Source organism: Vidua chalybeata, chromosome 3, assembly GCF_026979565.1.
Source record: "Vidua chalybeata isolate OUT-0048 chromosome 3, bVidCha1 merged haplotype, whole genome shotgun sequence".
Taxonomy (NCBI): Eukaryota; Metazoa; Chordata; class Aves; order Passeriformes; family Viduidae; genus Vidua; species Vidua chalybeata.
Genome location: NC_071532.1, coordinates 64,193,128 through 64,210,861, shown reverse-complemented (window position 1 = coordinate 64,210,861; position 17,734 = coordinate 64,193,128). Strand labels below are relative to the sequence as shown.

General features: G+C 35.9%; 1 protein-coding gene across 2 annotated transcripts in view; it reads right to left on the bottom strand.

Annotated features, from left to right (window-relative positions):
• FAM184A (family with sequence similarity 184 member A) overlaps positions 1-17,734 on the bottom strand; it is a 70,413-nt gene that overhangs the window by 16,811 nt on the left and 35,868 nt on the right. Inside the window, exons 7-10 of one of the 2 annotated variants that reach the window (XM_053939579.1) lie at positions 14,961-15,122; positions 13,038-13,163; positions 12,698-12,844; positions 3,218-3,259 (exon numbers count right to left, since the gene is read on the bottom strand). In XM_053939579.1, the coding sequence (XP_053795554.1) occupies positions 3,218-3,259; positions 12,698-12,844; positions 13,038-13,163; positions 14,961-15,122 (477 nt within the window). The remainder of the gene's footprint in view (positions 1-3,217; positions 3,260-12,697; positions 12,845-13,037; positions 13,164-14,960; positions 15,123-17,734) is intronic. The other variant, XM_053939581.1, reaches the window with a different exon arrangement.

Sequence of the window (17,734 nt, the reverse complement as noted above, 5' to 3'; positions counted from 1 at the left end):
AACCAAAAGAGAATTTTGCTACAGTGATTCAGAGGAAGGAAAATAAAATTGCCAAGTGACAAAGAATTTGAATCAGTAAGGATACTTTTCAAGCCTCAGAGCATTGCATAATAAGGAATTATAAATAAAAGTCTGATAGTGTCATTTGATTCAGCATATCTTAAAATTAATTATGTCAAATTCATAACGACATTGCACATCAAGTTACTGAGTTAGAGAACATTAAATCCACCACTTAGCAAAAAATTAATAGCAGCATACCAAGTACAACTTCTAGCATGAATATTGCTGCCAAACACATGGGTTAAGTTTTTTTTTTTTTCAGAAGGACACAGCTTAAGCAGACTTGAAAGAAAAAAGCTACAGAAACAAAAATTAGAAGTAAAACAAAAGGAAACAAAAATCAAACTAATTTAAATGAAATAAGCATAGCTTGTTGTATTTCAGATTCACAAGGTCTTTGCGTCTGGGAATATACACTCTACCTTTATACACTGTATAAATAGTATTGTACTTCAGATACCTTTGAAAAAGATTAGCTACTATTAAAGAAGTGTAGGGAAGGCCTACATTACGTTCTGCAAAACCTTTTACTAACTACATTAAATATAAATTTCATATAAAAACTGTATAGTGTCAGACCAAAAATTTGTCTGATCTCTGGTTTTGCCTGCAGAAAGGACCAGCCAGGATTACCCTAGAAAAAAAAAAGGCCAAGCGTAAACGTAGGGAGTTTGACTCTGTAGTCCACCTGGAATTAGCAATCTTTCTTAAACCAGAAGAGGTATTTTGGAGCAGACTTATAGAAGAGATAACAACCATTATCTGAGCCCATAAAAGCTTTTAGTATGCATAATATCCTGCATCAAGTTCCATGCAGACATGCCAATTTAACACAATGATCTTCAGTACTTGTAATGGAAAAGAGTCAAAAGGAGTTCCCTTTTCATTCGCTGTACTCTACTCATGTTTCTATAGCTCTCCATTTCCCTCCTTACAAACTTTGCCATACTGAACTGCTTTGCCTTAACGAGTTTCTCCTTGTATGAAAGTTATTTCATATCTATGATCACATTTTTCCTACTTTTACCCCTTTTCTACTACTTCTTTTTTAAGATGAGGAGTCCAAAGCAGCACAAGTTATTGAACATGAGAGTAAACTCTGTTTTTATGTAGTGATTTATATGGTTTTACATGTTACGTTCTCTGTTTCTCTCCTATATTCCTAAAGTTTTATTTGCTTTTGAGACTCCTACAGAGCACTGAGGTGATGTTTTCCTAGAATTATATATCATAGTCCTCAAACCTATTTTCTAGTTGTAACAAGTCAAGGTAAGGCTCATCATTTTACAGAAAAAGTTACAATTTTTCTTTCCTTGCGTATCTTTTGCATTTATTTATGCATTTACACTGGCTTTAATCTGATATTTTATTGTCAAGTCCCTTGACCTTTTACAGCTATTCTATTCTGAATAAGCTTTTATAAGCTGCAAAGTTTCCAATCTTACTTATCAACAACCTTTAAAAGAAAATATTTTGAGCACCAGTGTAACTCTACTGATAATCTACCTTCACTGTGAGTTATTTAATTTATTTAATATCTATATATAATATATACTGTATTATTTCTCTCCACCCCTAGAAACTCACACCACTGAAGTGGTGAGTTTGCACCATGCACCTGCCAGCATGGCCAGCTCTGAATTTTCATATATGCATCTTCTTCTCATACTGGAATGTGACTGTCTTCCTTCTCCAAAAAAAAAAAGCTACAAAGCTGTTTTACCTAAACTTTCCTTTGGTCTGCTCACATCCCCATCTACTCTAATTCATCCCACATTCACTACTGCACTACTGTGCCCTTCTCTCCTTCCCATCTTTCTGTGACCTCATACCTACCTGGTCCTTATCTTCGTCTGTAAGCCCATTCTTACTTGGTCCCTTCAAACATGTTTCTGTCCCTCAGGTTTCTCACCACTCTCCTGTCCTGTTCACCTTGGCCACCAGGAGGTACAATTCTAGGAGAAGTCCTGCCCAGCCCTGCAGAACCTCAGGTAATTTAATGATTACACTCTAACAAGCTTTTCATGATAACAGTAAAATGGAGTCAACCACGGTAACTTAGGCAAATTTTTATTAAAATAATATGAAAAAATGTATTTTTGGCTTGAGGTTAAATCTATCTCTCACTTAAGTTCCTGCTCCAAATTCTGACAATTATCAGTATATAATTTATAAATATGTTGAGCATGGACAAGGGCAAAATTATTATGGTTTTATTTGTGTCTTGGAAATGCAGAAAACATTTTAACTGAGATGACCAAGAGAAGTCTGACATCTAGGCAGGAAGCCATCTTCAAAGAGAACAGGAATAAGCAAGAGCAGTTCATCCTTCCACCAGATTAAAGTGACTGCAAAACCACAGACTGAAATGAGTCAATGTCTGGAGATGTCTATTTGCATCAATAGACTATACAGAAAATAAAGGACAATGAGGATTAAATGATTTTAGCAAGCAAGTCAGATTAGTTTACCCTTCTAATAATTTGTTTTGATGTTGAAAAGTACAAAAAAGTTTAAAATATCAGTCTTTTTAGAGGAGTATGTGATTTTAAATATTATTTTGATTATTTGGTGCATAGACTGATATCCCTAAAAGCACATTTTGAGAACATCAGTGCCTCTTTTGTATGTCTTTGGACTACCCTTTCTGTACACCTCTGTACCAAGGATTCAAAAGAAAACAGCTGTAAACTATTCTCTGAATTTCCATACTTTTATCCCAGGTTTTCAGCACATTAAAAACATCAGTGAGAGAATTAAAAGAAAAAAAAAAAAAAAAAAGAAAGAACAGTTTTGCTACAAATATGAGTTACACTGCAAAATTGCAAATTATAATAGAGCATCAATCCCATGCTTTGTAGAAAGCTCTGCAATACACATCTGCACTGCCCACAAGCTTGCTTGCGTTAACAATGACATAAAGACGCTGCTCATGTTATGACCACGTACACAGTGTTCGATGCCAGTGATGCGCACACAGTCACACAGATGAGGGGATGCACTACACAAGCTTTGATAGCAGCACATGTTCTCGTCTCAAGTATTACCATGTCTCCCATTTCATGGGCTTAAGCTGTAAAGCAGTACTGCAGGATATGCAGGTTGATTAGTGCAAGCATGCCCTGTTCACAAGCTGTAAGTGCAAATCACTTACATTGCTGATAGATTTATGCAAAGCTTCACCGAGACAGTGCCGCTATGAAGGAAAGATCACAGGAATAAAGGGAAACATTCAGAAATCAACTAAGTAAAAGAAAAAGGGATAAGGAAGGAAGGGTAAACATAGAACATTAATTTTAATTTGATCAGAGAAAAATAAGTTGAAAGCCATCTGGAAAAAATATGAATATGTTGCTTTGACTTAATCTGTAAGCTACTGAACACAGAACAGAATGATGTGGTTTACCATGTCATGTTTCTGACATAGAGTACAGCACTATCTCTTTAACATAATGTTACTATACAGACATATATTACACAACTGAACATTTTTGAAGTTATCCACTTGTTTTCTCTTCTCCTTTATGGCAAAAAAAATTTGGGAAGAAATCATTAAGTACATGAACAGATGTTATATAAGGCCACAATCAACGATCAGCTGTGTCTCAAATATCACAAGCATATAAGTACATCATATTAAAGATAAATTTTCACTGTTAAAGGGCAGAAAATTAGTTTAGTCATTAATGAAGACATTTCTATTAAAATACTACATTTATCTTTCTTAAAATTCAGAACCAAATGCATACATAAAAGACTATTCCTGAAAGTCTCCAGCAATAAAACGACTTAATGTACTTATACTAGTGGTGATTACTAATGAAAAGCAAAAAATCCAAACATATTCTTCCCATATGCCAAGAAAATGCTCTGTGAAATATTATTGATCATACGAATATACACAATTCATATATATATGAAAATGCCTGTGTGTTTATATATATGAATCATGTAGATAAGCACAAACACATGCACAGAAAAGAGTATTCAGAAATTAAGTGAGAGCAATTTTAAATCCAGCGTGACCACTTTTCTCTTTTATCACAGGTTGGTGAAGAAGATGGCTTTCTCCAGGAGACAGCAGGTATTTTGACACCAGCCAGAAAGCCTGTAGGTGGGAACTATTAAGTAACACTTTGCCAAAATAAAAAAAGAAATTGTTATTCTGTCTCAAGAATCTAAAAAAAGGTACAAAATAAAAATACATTATTATGAAATATCCAAAATGAGCTCATTAAAATTGTAACAGAGTTATAAACATTAATCTATGCAAGAGTGGAACACTAGGAGGCATCATACTCCAGCAGACAAGGCAGGAGACCAGCATCTAACAGCTCTGATTCCAACACCACACTTTGACACTGCCACTCTGAATAAATCCACCCAATTTTTCTGTGCTTTCCCATCTATTTGGTTTATTTAGGGGGGAAGCTTTTATCAGCAGGAATGATCTCCTGCTAAATAAATGTTCACTTTCTAGAACATTTGGGACTTCATATTGGAGGACGCATCTATTCAGCACTGTGGTACAGCTAAGAAATACTTAAGATTTTACACCTGAAGCAGAAAAGTTCTCATTGCACCACACTGAAGAGAAGTTCCAAGTAAAAACAGAATAATATAGGATAGTTAATTGGAATAGGGGCTCATTCCAGCAAAACGTGCAGCAATTTTATCAGATGCAGCTCTATATTCAAAAGTATGCAGAACACATTCAGAATGCAGTACTTCAAAACAGCACTGGTTTAAGTGTTATTAAGAAATTTCATAAAAATTCCAGACATCATTATGAGTACTTTCATAGCAAGGTCCATCCATGTTCTGGATAAAGAAACTATTAAGAACCAAACAGAAAGCAGGCATAATTATTGCTGTCTGTATATGTATGATGGGGAAAAGTGATGATTAAAAAACAAGGAAGCAGGTGGGTTTAACTATCACTCTATTTCTACAGGTTGGAATTCAAGCTTTCATTTGTGATGTTACTGTGGTATAAGAAACCTTTGATCAATTCTCTTTGAAACCTATGGGGTGTACAAGTGAATTAATTTACTTCTTGAAAGTACAGAAACTGCTGAAAACACACCTCTAGTTGGTATATATGTATTAGCTAACCTGATTTCACTTGATTTTGCTATCTCATTTTTCAGTAGAACTCTTATCTTCTCCACCCTCAGCACATGCAAAGCTAAGCCTCAGATGCAACCGAGAAAGCTTCATCATGACCCAGAGGAAGAGCAGAGGTGCAGCAGAGAATAGAATCTACATCTTTATACGCAGCATCTTTAGAACCCACTGATCATTGCAGGCTGCTCAGCAGGACTGAAAGACTTTGCAAACAATATATGGAACAAGACTGAAATTCTCAGCTCTTTTTCAACATCTCTCCTAGAAGAGCTGAGTTTTCAGTTTAGTTGGGCAAATGTGTGTTGCAGTAAAGAACAAATTTAGTGATTTGAAGCTATTCAAGCTTTGTGTTTGCTTGTTGTAATGAACAGTTGTTTATGTTCCTATCACAGCTGTCACAGGGGCCATTCCTGGTGACAAAATGGTGTCATTTTCCTCAAGCAGGACATTTTACTGCACCAGTGATATTTTCACATTTTCATTCAGTTACCTTGTTTCCTGCAGGACATGAACTTCTTGAATACATGGAAGTTCTTCTCGTTTTGTGGTTTCTCTGAATTAAAAATTACTTTCAGCTAGATTAGAGAGGCTTGACACTTAATTTCAGCACCAGTCTTAATATCACCCAAAGAGCAGTTATGTAACACTTTTCCCTCACTGACATTTCAATGTCATATTGTGTCACAATCTGACTTGGCTATATGGTTTACTAAATTTTCAAAATACTGCTGGCAAACAGGAATTCTTGTGTAAAACCTGAGACCCTAACTGTGTAAGCTCCTGCTTTATCTGTTTTATCAAAGCAGATCTAGATTGCTACACAGTCTTTGTCTCATTTTAAGAATGATCTCCCAGAGATGCTACTTACCTTTCTGAAGAAGAAATCCTATGCGCACCCATCAGACATCAATAAAGGAAATGAGTTTCTGAAGTGCCTAGCACAGAAGCCAAAGGGACCTTTGGCATAAGCCCATTTTATCCAGCTAATAATGGCAACAACAGTCCTAAAACTCTCCCCCGAGATAGGTCTTTGAAGAGAAGGACTGATTTGTCAGCAGATGTACAGTCTCTGGCTGCGCAGTGCTTACGTGGCAGATGACTCCGCAGAGATTTGGAAAGCAGCTGTTTGCTACTACAACGTTTTGTACTTGGCTCGAGGCTTTGACATGCTAGGAACTGGAGAGCTACATCAAAGTTTGCCCTCTCTGTCTGGTAAGAAAAAGTAGCATTTAGAGTCCTTTCCCTATCTCAAAACTCAACAGTTTTCTGATGAGGAAAGAGAAGTATATATAAGGCATTCTGAAATCATTAATAATCTCTGGGATCTAATTGATCCAGATTTCCTCCTGGTTTCGGAGCAACCCCAAAGTGAAGGTGCTATCTCCAGGATGCCAGAGGGTTGGAAACTTATCCTGTTGCTTTAAAAAGATGGAGTTTTTCTCTTTTCCAGTTCTAGGAATCTATCATACTTCTAGGCAAAATCATAGAATGGCAAGGGTTGGCCTAGGTATTTTGCAGATTTGTATCTGTTTGGATTTTAGAATACAAACTTTTAATCCAACAAACTGCAAGTTCAATGGTCAGGGGAAAAACAAGTGCATTTGAATGTCCCGATAATTTTTAAAGGTTTTGGAAAGTGACTCAGACTTCATTCATTTATTTGTCATAATGCTGTCAGGATTTTAAAGATTACAGACACACCTTAACTAATTTTTCCTGGAGCACAGAAGTATCACTGCCCTTAATCTATAATTTCAATCATCTGCTGAATCTCAAACAAATATTGCCCCACCTGATCAGTTCTCTCTCATTCCTTCCAGGGTCTACTGTTTTCATTGGTTTTGAACCAAAAGCAAAGCAAAAGCTACTTGAGCACGTACAGACCAAAAGGCTAAGGGAAGTGTTTTAAAGCTAGATACTTGCCAAAGTCTTTATCTTACACTGAAGGGAAAAACATATATAAATATAGTATTAAAATTTTGTTTTGGGGAAGTTTAGCATCAGGTAGACAGGTTTCTTTGTATATGAAAATATCAGCTTAGCCTAGATATATATTTTAACTGAATATTAAACATTAGCCTAGATATATATTTTAACTGAATTAAACAAAACACCATGGGAGAAAAAAAATTAAGGAATCAAAAGAGATTAAAAGGTCCAGCAAGACATTTATTATAAAACAGAGAACAAACACACACTTGTTAGTATTCTTAGTATGTCCTACTGGAAATACTTCGAAAACACGGATTTGTTCTGTTGCTTTTATTTGCCTGCTTTGCTGAGTAGCTTTTAATCGTAAATGGTCTTTAATTAATTTCCTCCATTATATTCAGAATCTTTTAAACAAAGAGTAAAATAATGATGAAGGCATGGTCTGGGCTGAATGGGCTCACCAAAACTAAAGGCTCGTAATGAACAGATTAATGTTAGGCATTTGTTTTCATGTCCAAGCTTCAGACAACACTCCAATGACCAATGTGGACAGAACAAATGGGCCAACTCATCACCAAGATCACATCTCTGTAGAGAATAGGGAACCCAGAACAAGAGGGATTCCTTACTGAGAAGTAGAAAGTCATGAAACCAGGGGAAGCACCTTGGTTGGCCCTCTGAGGTCTGCAGTGAGTCCAGACTATGATTATCCACATGCTCATGTGAAGCAGTTTCTGAACTTTTTAAGGCATAGGTTTCCCACTTGGACTACAGGAGCACCAATTCTTCTAAAGTGGTGAGTGGCAGGATGCACACAATGGATCTAGGCAGAAACTCCCAAATCTCCCCTAATTCTCTGTGAGGCCTGCACGAGTTACAGCACAGTCCCATTAAGACCACAGTTTTGAGAGCTGTATTAACACGTCGAAATTTTCAGTCAAAGAAAGCACGCTCCTTGAGAAAAACAGGTATCTACATATTCAAGAGGCATAATAATAAAACATTACCCTGGACTGCATACCAGGGTGCCCTCTGTTCTTTTCTCCCTCCTTGGTATGACTTCTCTTTTTATTCTTTTGGATTTCCACATTTTAGATTTTTAAGTGCTTTTTAAACCTTGCCCAACATCTCTTACCATCCACTAGATGTCATGGTAGCCTTACTAGTATTATTGAATACAAGAATCACCAAAGCAAATTAGGAAGGAGTTACTTGAAATTTACCTCCACTCTGTTTCTGTCAGACAAGCCTTTAGACAGGGTGTTCAGGACAGTATCAAATGACAGGGAGCTGAGTAAAATGATTCTGTGCTGAAAGTTTATCTCCCTTCTTTCTGGAAACTGATATAAGATATGTGCAGGTTATTTCTTGTAGAAATTTCCAGCATCCATTTGACAGCAAAACTTCTAATGCAAGGATTACCCAGGCTGTGGAGCAGGCCAGTAATCCCTGTGCTGGGGAAAGAAAGCAGTGTTTCCTGATTTTGTTAATGTCAATGCACATCAGCATGTGGATGTTACTGAAAAATAAGGAAGATGGGAAAACCAGTATTTGCTCAAATATAGAAAAGCCTATCCACAATGAGAATCCTTCAGTTTACTGAAAAAAAACATATCACAAGAAGAAACAGGTAAGAAGAATACAAATCTTAACCTGTATGTTTCAGTGCCCAGAACTGAAGGTTGCACAAGACAGACAGACAAAAGAGAATGCTTATGCTTTCAAAAAAAAAAAAAAAAATTCCAGCTATTTTGGCCCTGGCTGAAGCTTTCTTAGCAGTAAAATGTTTTTAAGAAAAGCGTTAAAACCCCATTATAGAGCTAAGAGGAATGGAAAGGAGCAACCATATCTGAATTCACTGCATATTTCATTATGAAACTCTTGAATGGATTGACATAGAATTACTAGGTGCAATTTACAGGGAAAAAAAGGGAAAAGCACTTTATTTTTTGTCTTCTAGAATAATTTCTCATATCAGAGATAAAAACTACATATTTGGTCTCTATACAATGATCTAGTTAAACTACCAACCACATTTAAGTGTTGATGGTGCTTTGCACCAGCAAAAATGTGTTTAAGCATTTAATCAGCTGAGTAGCATTTTAGCTCAAGAAAATTATTTTATTCATAACAAAGCTATACTGTTAGAATAACAATAATCCTATGTGCATTCTGTGAGGAACCACTTAGCATTACTGGTATGAAAGCAGAACTAATACCTAGCTTTATACAAGAGCTAGATGCCACCTCTCAAATGTGCAACAAATAGAAGTGGCAGAAATTTGTAGATCAGAGTAACATAATTTTAAAAACTCAAATCAGCTTAGTACACTTTACGGGCATAATTTCTTTGATTGAAAGTGTTTGGTTTGGGTTTTTTTTTAATTAACATTTTTATCTGTGTCTGCTCATTCAGCTTTCCAGCACCAGTCAGCAGCATTCCCAGGTGAGCATACTCTATGTTGTATTTTTCTACAGTTTAGGTAGCTATATTTAAACCTGTTTTTTCAGCCCTTCAGCCCTGTATGATTGCATAACCCTTCCTATACTTCAAGATAGGCAATACCACTTCCTTGTAGCTTATTTTTAAATCAAATCAGAGATGCATCAATACATATTAGAAAATTGCACCTGTAGTGATGAGCATTTAATTTCTGAATTCAACCTTTATGAACTGGAATTATACAACTAAGTGGCGAACCTCTAGACACTTTCTCAACATAAAGTACACACATCGGCCACATTTGTTGTCAAATCAGGATTTACAAATTATCTAGCAGAGATCCTGGTCTTATATTGTTTTGATAAATAATTGTATAATACTACTGGTATAGAGTATACCACTATTTCAGGTGTAAAAATCTGAATTGCAGAAAGAGAAGCTGGATTCCCTCTCTTCCTAATTTTATATAGGCTTCACGCCTTTCAAATGGGTTTTAAATACATCTTCCCACAAATTAAAACCAGGGTGTAACAAATCCACAATTTTACAGCCCTACTGCAGTATCTCAGGCAGTTCTAGTTCAGGGCAAAATTTCTAAGGCGTTCCAGGACCTGCTCATTTCAGTACCTTAGCAGTTCTGGAGGAGGAGACAGAGGAGCATCTTTATGAAGTTTGTGGGTGATACCAAGCTGGGAAGAATAAAAGGTGGAAGGCAACACAGTGGAAAGGATACCATACATTGAAAGAAATGGGCTGCCATCCAGAGGGGCCTATCTAGGTTATAAGTACAGGTCAAGAGAAACCACACAAAATTCAGCAAAGACAAACGCAAGGTCCTTGACACAAGAAGAACCAAACCCATACACTGGTCCATACTGGTCCACAGCTCTGCTTTGCACAACCTCGTTGACAGTAGGCTAAACATGAACCAGCAGTATGGTGCGCCAGCATTGAGTGCCAGCAGCAAGCTGGGCTGTAGCAGCACCAGTAGTTTGAGGGAAGGGATCAGTGCCTTCCACTTGGCCCTTACTGCACATCACCTGGAGGGCATATTCTGTCGCCTCCTCCAGCTCATTCAGCTTTGGTACAAGACACATGTTGATAAACTTGCTCATACTCAGCAGAGAGCTACCACTAAGAAGGCTGGGACTGGAACAGATATCCTCTGAACTGGAACAGATATCCTCTGTTTGCTCAGGCTAAAGAAGAAATGTCTTTGTGGGACTTAATATTTTTCCACTACCTAGGAGGTGGTTATGGAGAAAGTGGACCCAGTCTTGTTACAAAGGTGTACAGCAGAACAATGAGAGACTACAATCAAACGGTAACAGCGAGGGTTCTGTCTAAATATAAAGAAAAAGCTCACTATGAGGATAATTAAGCAGTAAATGACATTATCCAGAGACAATGTGGAATCTTCATCCTTAAAGGCTATTCAAGAGCTGACTGGACAGAGCCCTAAGCAACCTGGTTTTAATTCAGCACTGACTGATTTAAGCAGCCTCCTGAGGCCTCTTCCAGCCTAAGCAAGTCTGTGATTCTGTGATCCAGGTCACTACAACTCTCAGAGACTACCTTTTGTGTACTGCATTCAGGAGGAACTTAATACAAATCCATTTCTCCAAGAGTTAAGTTATCCACCTTTTACACTATGGTCTGGAATTCTCTCTCTTCCAGCTGTAGTGGATAAAATACAGATTCTTACAGAGGGAAAGCTTAATTCCCTACTACCAACGCTATATTTTCAATCTCTATTAAATATCTATCCAATTCAAACAGTGGTATGGAAAAGGCACAGCTGTATTGAAAAAAAAAAATAGTCCTCACATGCTATTAATCTCTTTGCATACAGTTCTGATACAATAAAAGATATGAAGAAAAAAAACAACCATTTTGCATATGGAAACCTTCTTGTATGTCTGAAAATTTTCTAGTAAATTATCCTTACTACAGTTAACTTTCTGATTCCAAAATTTCTTGCACAGGCAGGAAAAAAAGTTAATTTGTAACATGGTAATTATCCATTCTGAAACTGTAGGTTAGATATAACGTGGTATTTTTGAAAGGCAGAGGTAAAAGTATGTTAAAACTATGGAAAGTTCAATATGCCCCTTTCAAGACAAAATGCTATTTACAGGAAGAAGTAAAGAAAGTAAATGAAACTTGGGTAATGTGAAACCTAAAATTAAATGAGTCTAATTCTTATTATGCTCCTGTTGCAAAAAGTAATGGACCAAGAACTTTGAAAACCTCCAGCTTTTATGAGCCTAAACCACAAGACTTGACAAGATTAAATTCCCCCACAGCAAAATATATTGTGACATGCTCCTGTGAGAGGCTGTATAATCAAATGCGTGTTCAGTTATTAGACTCCCCAAATTAAACAGCAAATTAAAAGCCATCCCACAATAAAACCCTGGAATCATAGTAATTTAATGAGTTCCAAAATCTGTTACTCTTACTTTAAAGTATGTTTGCTCATTATCAGCTATTTCTTCAAACTGGAGTCAATATAACCAGATCTACAGCATTTATGGTTTGGAAAAAGTACAAAGTAAGTATTTTCTTTGAATTATCTAACATAACTGAGATTATAAATAAGAGTTACCATTAAAAACGTCAGTATTTACACAAAATTATCCCAAAATAATGGCCAAAATCACTTAAGACACAGCTGTAATAAATGTGTCATAGAAACTGAGACACATTCTGACTTCTCAGAGACTTGTACAGTGTTATTCTTGTACACATAGGGGATTATTACTTTTGTAAAGATAGGGGATACCTTTAAATCCAAACAATTAGCATTGCTAGATATTTAACAGCACAACAGGTGAGCAAACAAAATCAAAACAATCTTGTAATGAAGAAGTGAGACTGTCAACATTCTCTCCCTCCTCCCCTCAAAACTGTAAAAAGTTTTATTCACATTTAATGTAAAGAACAACATTCATATAATTAAAGTTATATCCACATAGTATTAAAATATTTTATCATGATTAGGTTAAAAAGCCCTATGCTAACAAATTTCATTTCAAAGCCCGATATCACAATTGATTTAATTTACTTGGTAATAAGCCACCAACAATTCAATTGTAATGGCTTTCCAATTCTCAAAGACACCATAGTTACCTGGTCTAAAAGATCTTCGACCTTTTTTTGCCATCCATCCCTTGCTGCATTTTTTTCACGTTCTTTCAGCTGCAACAACTGAGTCATGGCTGCTTTCTTATCCTCCTCATGCTGCAGCCTCAGCTCTTCACGAAGCTTATTACATTCCTGTCTAAAAACAAAGGATAAATAACTAAAATGCAGTGGGACCTTGTGCAGGAAGTAGGAAAGAATTACAATCTCAGTAATAATTGGAAAATCTTAAATAACAGAATCCTTTGCTTTACATTTCATTTGATAGTACATTTGCATACAATATATAGTTCATTTATTAGTAAAGAATAATAATAATAAAAAAAACTTGCCGAAGATTTTCTGTCCATTTTATTTCCAAGTCACGTGCCATTCTGTCAACTTTGAACTTTTCCTCCTCTCTCATGGCAGCAATCATTGCCTCATGCTGTTGTCTCTCCTGATCTAGTTCTCCCTGCAAGTACAAACTTTACAATAGAGACTGATCAGCAGCAAAAGTGTATTTCAAACATTAAGTGTGTGTATTTATAATAAAAATATCAATTACAATTGGCTCAATTGGCTTATAAATTTGAACTACAACTTCTTCAGTGTAAAATTCCTAGTTATGCACAATTAATGCTTATACATGTCCTGATATTTCTTATTTGTGAAACAGAAGTCTGTATTGTAAGTCATTCTGCAATCTTTTCAAATACCATTCACGTTGAATCACAAAATAATTTATGTTGCAAAGAACCTCAAAAGGTCAACAAGTCCCATTCACTGAAGGACTTATTTCACAATTAGAGCAGGTGGCTTTGGTCCTTTGTAAAGAATGCTTTGAATTTTAAATTTTTTTTAAGCATCATATATCCAGTATTTGAATTTTAAAGTGTGAGCTACCTGTATGTGATACAAAGTTCAAAGTTCATTTCTGCTTCTCAATGGGACAAGCCTGTTAGAAACAAGGTTTCACAGTCTGAACACAGAGAACACCACCTTTAAAATGCCCATCAATTTCTGCTGAAATGTTACCACACTAGAATAGTATTAGGTATCACCTAGAAATACTACTTACATGAATGTTGTTCAGCAGTGCTTGCTTCGTTCATGAAGCAAACATAGCCCCCTGAATTATTAATTTTTAAAATGAGACCTTTTCTGCAGCATGTTGATAAATTTTAAAATCTGTCAAGATAAATTTTATTGCCAGTAACCTACTATACATGAATATTTAAATGTTTTAATAGGTGAAGAGAGCAATACTAGTTCATAAGGACATTTAGAGACAGTATTAAAAAATGCAGAGGAAGTTATAAACTATAATATTATGCACCTCTAATGACTGTAGCTGAAAGAAATAAAAAAAAAATATACCAATAACCTGTTTCAGGCTGGTTTTGTTAAGAAAATATGAAAACATGTTTAGTGAAAAAAAATTTTGTAATAGTTGCTGTTTTATGTCAAATACTTCTGTGATCTTGTAAATTGTACATTCTTTACTGAGGAAACAAAAAAGAAATGTTTACCCAGTATTGCAGTCAATAAGGTATTGACAGACTAACAGTTCTATTTCCATCTAACCCAATTAAAATGACAATATATTTGTGCCTAGGCAAATTAACTGCTTAATGGTATAAAGTGGTCACATTTTCTAGGTGACAGTCTGCTATCCTTAAAGATATCCTAGCATATATATAAAAATTATTCTAAAGTCTTTACTGAAATTCCAAATTCAATCCAGAAATAAAGACTGTGTCCATTATCCAAGGAAAACATGGCATATATGTATTCAAATAACTCATCAAAAAGATTTCTGTGAATTCCAGATCTAGTAAGCTCTAGACCTTGTATTGCATCATGACATGAACTGTCTGGAATTGCAAGTGTTAGCTCCTATCTTTTCATGAAATTCTGTTCAAGCCCCGAACATATTTTGTATGGACATATTTTGGCAGCTACAATTTACATTAACCACACAAAGATATGCCTGCAGCACTACCTGTTAAATATTAAAAATGTTCTGAAAATAAAAAATACTCCCCCTGAAACAACCAACCAACAAAATAAAAGAACCGAGCCCCAAAATAACGTACCCTAGTTTCCATTTTTTAAATTTTCTGTTCAAAATAGAAATCTCTCCTTTAATGAAGCCATATGAGGCTCCTTCTATCATGGGTACCGCATAACGCTTCTAGCCATTTTATAAACAAGACCAAAATCACCCTAACTGTGCTTTGCACAATTTATTCTCCAACAGCATTGTTACCTCAACACTATACAGTGAATCTGTGGTCTCTCGTAGTCTTGCTCTAGTTAATTCTAGTTCTTTCTGGAGTATTTCCTGAGCTTCTTGAAGACTGGAGATGTGTCCTTCTGCAGTCCCGAGGCCTTGCTCACTTTTTCGTACTAGGTCTTGCAGACGACACACCTGTGATATTACAAAAAGACCTGTAATTTCCATAATTACTACTAATGGCTGCCAAGCCATCCTGGTATTTTTCTCTGTTTCCTAATTCTGACCTAGACTATTTTTTAGTTGCATTGCCTATTCTCCTTTAATATCACTTAATGCTTCTGTATTTAAAAACAAATTCCTGTAATATTATAGAAGCAAAGACTCAACTAAAGGGTTTTTACAAAAAAAAAAAAAACCCAATGCATTTGATGCACATTGCAAGGAAAAAGGCTACATAAAAGATCTGAAAATGCCTCTTAGTTTACTGTGAGAAAGCATGTTTTAAGCAAATTAAAATGAAATATTTCAAAATACATGAACTCTAATCTAATATATAAATTAACTTGTGCTAGGGTTTAAGTTTCTGTTCTTAGACTGCTACCTGTCCAGCCTGTTTAAAACTCAACCTAGCAACTGTACATATAATGTAATAATCTCTTTAACTTCTATATAACAATACTCTTTTTTTCTGCCTGTTTGTGCTTCATCTTCCCACCTGTAAAATTATGATACTTCACTTCTTTGCTTCAAACAAAAATATGAGAGACTGAACACTGTTCACCAGCTACAGGAAAGAAAAAGCTTTTTAAGTATGTAGGTTAGAAAAACAGAAAAAATGGGAGGAAGGGAGAAACAAAGAACAGCAGTTAATTAGAAATGCGTTTTTTGCCGAAGCAATAGTATATGCTATTGCCTTTGTAGGTTGAGATAAATTCATTCACAACTGGACAAGTGTCACAAGAAAATACTAGCTTTTGGTTTACAGGCATGGACAGGTAAGAATTATAACCACTCCTCCTGTTTGTTAGAATAATTACATACAAATACTGTTTATAGTACACACAGAGACACCACCCCCTCTCTCTCAGAACTCTCTCCCTCTGTCGACAATTTGTGAAGTGTTTAAAAAGTGGAACTCCTCCTTTCTTCTCAGAAAGGAATCCAAAATTTCTTTGGCATGAGAGATCTCAGTGAAAAACTCAGGTAAACTTCAGCACTTGTCTCTGTGCTCCTTTGAATTATATTCAAACAACCAGTAATTCCCTACAGAGCACTGCTACCTGAAGGAGAATCCCTACAAGAAAAACTGTCCCCAAACTGTACTGGTATCCTGGTAGTGCACTGCTGTCTATGTATCTGATAGTAGCAAATGACTTGCATCATATGAATAGCAGTCCTGTAGAGCTAAAGGATATGGGAGCAGGCAGGAATGCCACTCATAAGGCTTAAGATATATTCTGCTGTTGACAAAGCAGTGATTGGAGGCTGTTTAAAACGATCTTTAATAACATCATCAGAAATCCTTTGCATGGAGACAGCAAGTCCTTAGATGACTGCGCCAAGCAATACAAACATATCAACATTCTAAAAGGCCTTGGCTGTGAAAGGAAACACATCTACAGAGTGAACAGCCAATCTCATCCTGAGTCACATGTGAGAAAGACACTATTTTGACTTAACTCAAACTCCCAAAAAAATCTCTGGCAAGTATTTAAGATTACACTGCTCTTAAATAGCTTAGTACTAGAAGCAAGCCTAATGAGACTAGAATCTTCCTTCATCCTTTAGCTAAGATAATTGCCACCAGAAAGTCTGTCAAAAAGAAAAGAAGATGGCATGGGTTCAAAAGCAGCTTTCCCAGCAGGAAAGCTAGAACTGAGCTAGCATCCACAGAAAGTAATGAATACAAGCCTACTGTTAAATGACTTCTGTAACTTAAAGCAAACAAACAAAAAAAAAAAAAAAAAGGAAGCAATAGTAGCAATGTAAGAGCCAAGCTAACGATGTGTCTGACACATCACAGGGAAGCTTTTTCTAGGTCATTGAGAAACTGTTGTTGGCTGTCAATAGAGATCTAAGGCCAAGCTGTGGTTGCAACTGAAGCACTTCTATGTGCTCAAGATCAACATAGTAATGAAATAAAACATATCTCCTCTGTACTACATGGAGTGGATTTACAAACCAACCCAAATTTATTGCCTGTATGTTTTCTCTCATTCTTTCACTATGCAAAATACATGGTATAACATTTATCCTGGCAAAGGATTGTATATAAACTTGAATATTGGACAGCAACTGGACCTAGTTCCCTACTTTATTCTTCTGTTCCTTAGCTTTTCCTCTGTTTGGTTAATTCAGCATGCTGATGAATTAATTTTCCAAGCCTGAATTTTATAGCAGTTGGGTAACAGAAACTCATTCTTTAAACATTTCAAGTTATTTCCTTCAAGGAAGGAGAAAGTTTATTGCTCATGAAGCCAAGAGAAATTGATAAAGAGTAGCTAAATTTACACCCACAATGCTAGATGACGATAGAATGACAATAGTGCTCTACTCAGATATAATTCAGAAACAATGAAAGTTAGCATATAACAGAAGTTAAAGCTAAAAATAAATAACTAAACTTCCTGTAGTTTTGAACTGAAAAATAAAGCTGTGTATGATTTGGTTAAGATACATAACAAATATATCATATTTTCATAAATTTGAATGCAGGTAAGCACACTGTTAAAAAGAGAAAGAGCAGTTCCAGATTACACTTGCACCTTCTCTAAGCTCTGAAACAAAGATACTGGCGGCCCTAA